We start from the raw sequence: 4,419 nt of genomic DNA on the forward strand, positions 1-4,419 counted from the left end.
GTGAAAGAGGAGTGATGGGGAGTAGAGAACTACATGTAGTTACATTTAGCTGTAGCTTGGTGGTAGTTGATCTAAATTCAAATCTTGGTAGTGTTTTCAGTAGTTCATTACTTTTTTGCTGTGTAGCAAACTACTGGAACTACAAACTTATTTTTTTTCAAAAATAACATAAAATATGGGTAAAGTAGGCAAGATTTCCATTATTTTTCGGCATCAGACCTGCCTAATTTTAACTTGAAACATAGTTTTGGTGTTTAAAAGGCTAAATTACACATTACGTTAACATCGGACTCCAGAGTGCAATTTGTAATTTATGACATATAATTTTTTATGAAGTATACTGAACAACAATAAATGCAATATGTGAAGTGTTGGTTTCATGAGCTGAAATAAAATATCCCAGAAATGTTCCATACGCACAAAATGTTATTTCTCTAAGATTTTGTGAACAAATTTGATTACATCCCTGTTAGAGAGCATTTCTCCTTTGCCAAGATAATCCATCCACCTGACAGGTGTGGCATATCAAGAAGCTGATTAAACAGCATGATCATTACACAGGTGCACCTTGTGCTGGGGACAATAAAAGGCCACTCTAAAATGTGCAGTTTTGTCACACAACACCATGCCATAGATGTCTCAAATTTTAAGGGAGCGTGCAATTGGCATGCTGACTGCAGGATTGTCCACCAGCGCTGTTGCCAGAGAATTTAATGGTAATTTCACTACCATAAACCGCATCCAGTGTCGAATTTGGCAGTACGTCCAACTGTCCTCACAACCGCAGACCATGTGTATGGCGTCCTGTGGGCGAACTGTTTGCTGATGTCAACGTTGTGAACAGAGTGACCCATGGCGGTGGTGGGGTTATGGTATGGGCAGGCATAAGCTATGGACAACGAACACAATTGCATTTTATTGATGGAAATTTGAATGCACAGAGATACCGTGACGAGATCCTGAGGCCCATTGTCGTGCCATCACCTCATGTTTCAGCATGTTAATGCACAGCCCCATGTCGCAAAGATATCTACACAATTCCTGGAACGTTAAAATGTCCCAGTTCTTCTTCTGGCCTGCATACTCACCAGACATGTCACCCATTGAGCATGTTTGGGATGCTCTGGATTGACGTGTATGAGAGTGTGTTCCAGTTCCCGCCAATATCAAGAAACTTCGCACAGCCATTGAAGAGAAGTGGGACAACATTCCACAGGCCACAATCAACAGCCTGATCAACTCTATGCGAAGAAGATGTGTCGCGCTGCATGAGGCAAATGGTGGTCACACCAGACAGACTGGTTTTCTGATCCACAGTAATACTTTTTTTTTTAAGGTATCTGTGACCAACAGATGCATATCTGTATTCCTAGTCATGTGAAATCCATAGATTAGGCCTTAATGAATTTATTTCAATTGACTGATTTCATCTTATGAACTGTAACTCAGTAAAATCTTTTAAATTGTTGTATTTTACATTTTTGTTCAGTATAGTTTGGATGTAGTGAACTACTTTTCAAAGTAACTTTAGTTAAGTAAACTATGTTTCTTACGGGTAGCTTTTGTTTAGCTTAACTTCTTCCAGTGTGAAGTAATTGGTAGCTTGGTAAACTATATTTATTTTCAGAGTAGCTTCCGAGTGCACACGTCATGTGAAAATATTATTGGGGGACATCCATTCTTTCAGGTGCCGGGTAGAGCTTTCTTATGTTTCACTACTCTGGGGCTTTACCGTGGGTGTTTGATTTTACTCCCTGGTCATTGATTTAAGTTGTTTATACTCTATAAAGAGCTTGGAGTTTTCCCTGCCAGGTGACGTCTGGAAAAAGTCCACATGTGTGTCTTGGTGTTTGTTCTAATTTGTGTGTGTGTGTATGTGTCCATCCATTGCAGGACTTGGGGGTGACAAAGGTTGGCCACATGAAGCGTATCCTCCAGGGTATCAGAGAGTTGAGTCGCAGCAGCACTGCCAGCGAAGCCTAGGCTCTCTCCTGTACGCCTGTGTGCTGCACCAGACCCTCTACCTAAACGGACTGTACCCAGCCATGCTGTACCCACACCTCCCAAGCCTGACCAAGCCTTGAACAGCTTTAACCCAACGGTACCTCTATACACTCAAATATGGATTTGAGTTTAGTCAACCAATCAAATTTACCACAGTGCCTTTCTTCACACCCCACCTCTGCAGCGTCCATGTCTGGGAGCAACCAACTGAACTGCAAACGGAGGAGGCCAAACCACTATCGCCACAGGGGAGGGGTGTTCAATGACATCAGTTGAGAGAGTAAAGTCAAGAGAGATTGCAGGGAATCCAATCGGGCTGACTACCAGGAACAAAGTCTGCCAACAGAAAAACTCAACTACCCAGAATGCCTTATCAACAAACCAGCGCCAGACTCCACCAATTGAACTTTTTAAACAGTTGATACATATCAAAAACTTGTTAGCCAAGTCACGGAAGATGTAGAAACGAGCAAGGCTGCATCTCGAATGACACCCTATTCCTCATATAGTGCACTATTTTTGACCAGAGCTTTATAGGTCAAGAGGTAATCCACTACATGATACTAGGTGGTGTCTTTTGAGATGAACAACGTATAGAGTGGGCACCATAGGTTATATTTCCATAGTTTCCACTGACTGGATCATGGAAAATACTGAGTTTTTGTATTGAAATATGCATCTATTTATTTCTCATATGCGTTGTACTGGATATGTTGAGCTTGAACCATGATGTTTCTGAAAACGACGTGGGATGCCCGGTAATATGCTCCCAGAAGAAAACCAGATAGACTGGAAGAGGTCTAAACTACAAAGCTAAGAAGCGACAATCAACCAATCACTCCAACAACCTCCAGCCTTTTCCCAGGTGCATGTGTAATTTCTCTTTCTCCTTACATCTCTCCTCATCCCTGTCCTTTTTTATATAAATAACTATTACAATTTCAACTACCTAGGTTGAATGCGGGGCTGGTAAACTAGACGAAGGTGACGACCCTGCTTTGTCACCAAACGTCATGTTAGAACGTGATGGGCCCCCGATGGTCATGTTCAGTAGTGCACATGGTAGCAAAACGTTTTGCAAGGAAAAACAAAGATCTGTGTTCTTATTGGAGATTCAGGTAGTCTCCCCGTTTCGAAAGGTTTCCCTCCTACTGAACACAACACTTATTATGTATTGTAGGGAAAAGCCAAACTCGACCATGCCTTAAATAATCTACAAACTGTCACATATCGGGCAGGTCTCGGGGTGTGTGGAGCACGTCTCGGCATTCTTTGGTGTCAAGTAGATCACATTTTTCACACAATGAACACTGCTTTAAGATTGTTCCCCTTGGTGAATGTAGTTTCCCGGACCTAGATTAAACCTACTTCTGGATTAGAAAGGCACCTCAATGGAGAATCTACCTCGAAAGTGCTTTTTAGTTCAGGAGTAGACTCAATCTGGGTCCAAAAAAACGGCCGGTAATGTTTAAGGCCTCTAGTTTTTCCTGACCGTGTTATATCCTGAAACTCAAATTAACCGCTAGCCCCTACCCCCGTGGGCACTTGTGTAGATCTAAGATGATTGGATAGGTCAATAAGCAATATGGTGGTAGCTCAGTTTTGCCCTCTGACGGGCCAGGTGGAATTGTCGCCAATTGCTTATACCTATCCTCTTAGGTCTGCACAAGTGAATAGGAGGTAGGGACTAAGGGTTTATTTGGGATTCGGGGAATACCTAGGGTATAATAAGTAGGACCCAGTGTTCTTCCTGGTCAAGTCCCAGGGTCAGGAGAAACTCTTTGGCCTAGTCATGTTCTCTCCCGCTCAGTCCCGTGTGGATGTCAGAGTTCTGTTTTATGTTCTATGTCTGGCTGTGCAGTGATGCAGCCGTTCTCATTATGGTCTGTATGGTCATATCATTTCCCTCCTCGCAACCTTTGGGGTTGTCCATTTTTGTCTTGTCCTGAATCGAGAACCCTTGGGAAGCGGTCTCTTCCGTTCCAGTATTTATTGATAATTTATACGTTAGAATTAATACTATATGCTATACCTCTTTTTTCCATGTAAATATGTCTGTCTTGTACAGTGAAATACCACCATCCTGTAATAAAAATTGTCTGTGTGTGAGTTGGGTCTTTGGATGTGTTTCTTTAGTCAATCCCATTACGTTCAAGATTTCAATGTTTAGCCATATTTTAAAATGTTTAGCTCATAAACTGAAGATCTAACATTGTGCTTAACATGTATACGGCTTCCCTGGCCACACTTTAGAACTATGGCAGAACATTTTTTTTCTCAATAAGACATTGTCTCATGATACTTTAGAATCAGACATGAGTCTGATGAATAGTGCAAAACTGTTGCGTGACTTGAACGCTGCCCTGGCCAGAGCCAATGATTCACTGTGTCAACATTTAGAATCTAGTTAAAGAT

At 41.9% G+C, this 4,419-nt stretch overlaps 1 protein-coding gene across 1 annotated transcript in view; it reads left to right on the forward strand.

The window, feature by feature from the left end:
• Window positions 1–4,112, forward strand: part of LOC311105995 (diacylglycerol kinase delta-like) — a 91,803-nt gene extending 87,691 nt beyond the window's left edge. The window contains exon 29 of the mRNA XM_084148249.1: window positions 1,894–4,112. Within this exon, the coding sequence (XP_084004375.1) occupies window positions 1,894–1,983 (90 nt within the window). The 3' untranslated portion in view covers window positions 1,984–4,112. The remainder of the gene's footprint in view (window positions 1–1,893) is intronic.
• The last annotated feature ends 307 nt before the right edge of the window (window positions 4,113–4,419 follow it).

The sequence above is a fragment of the Coregonus lavaretus genome (genome assembly GCF_964263955.1).
Source record: "Coregonus lavaretus genome assembly, chromosome: 30".
Taxonomy (NCBI): Eukaryota; Metazoa; Chordata; class Actinopteri; order Salmoniformes; family Salmonidae; genus Coregonus; species Coregonus lavaretus.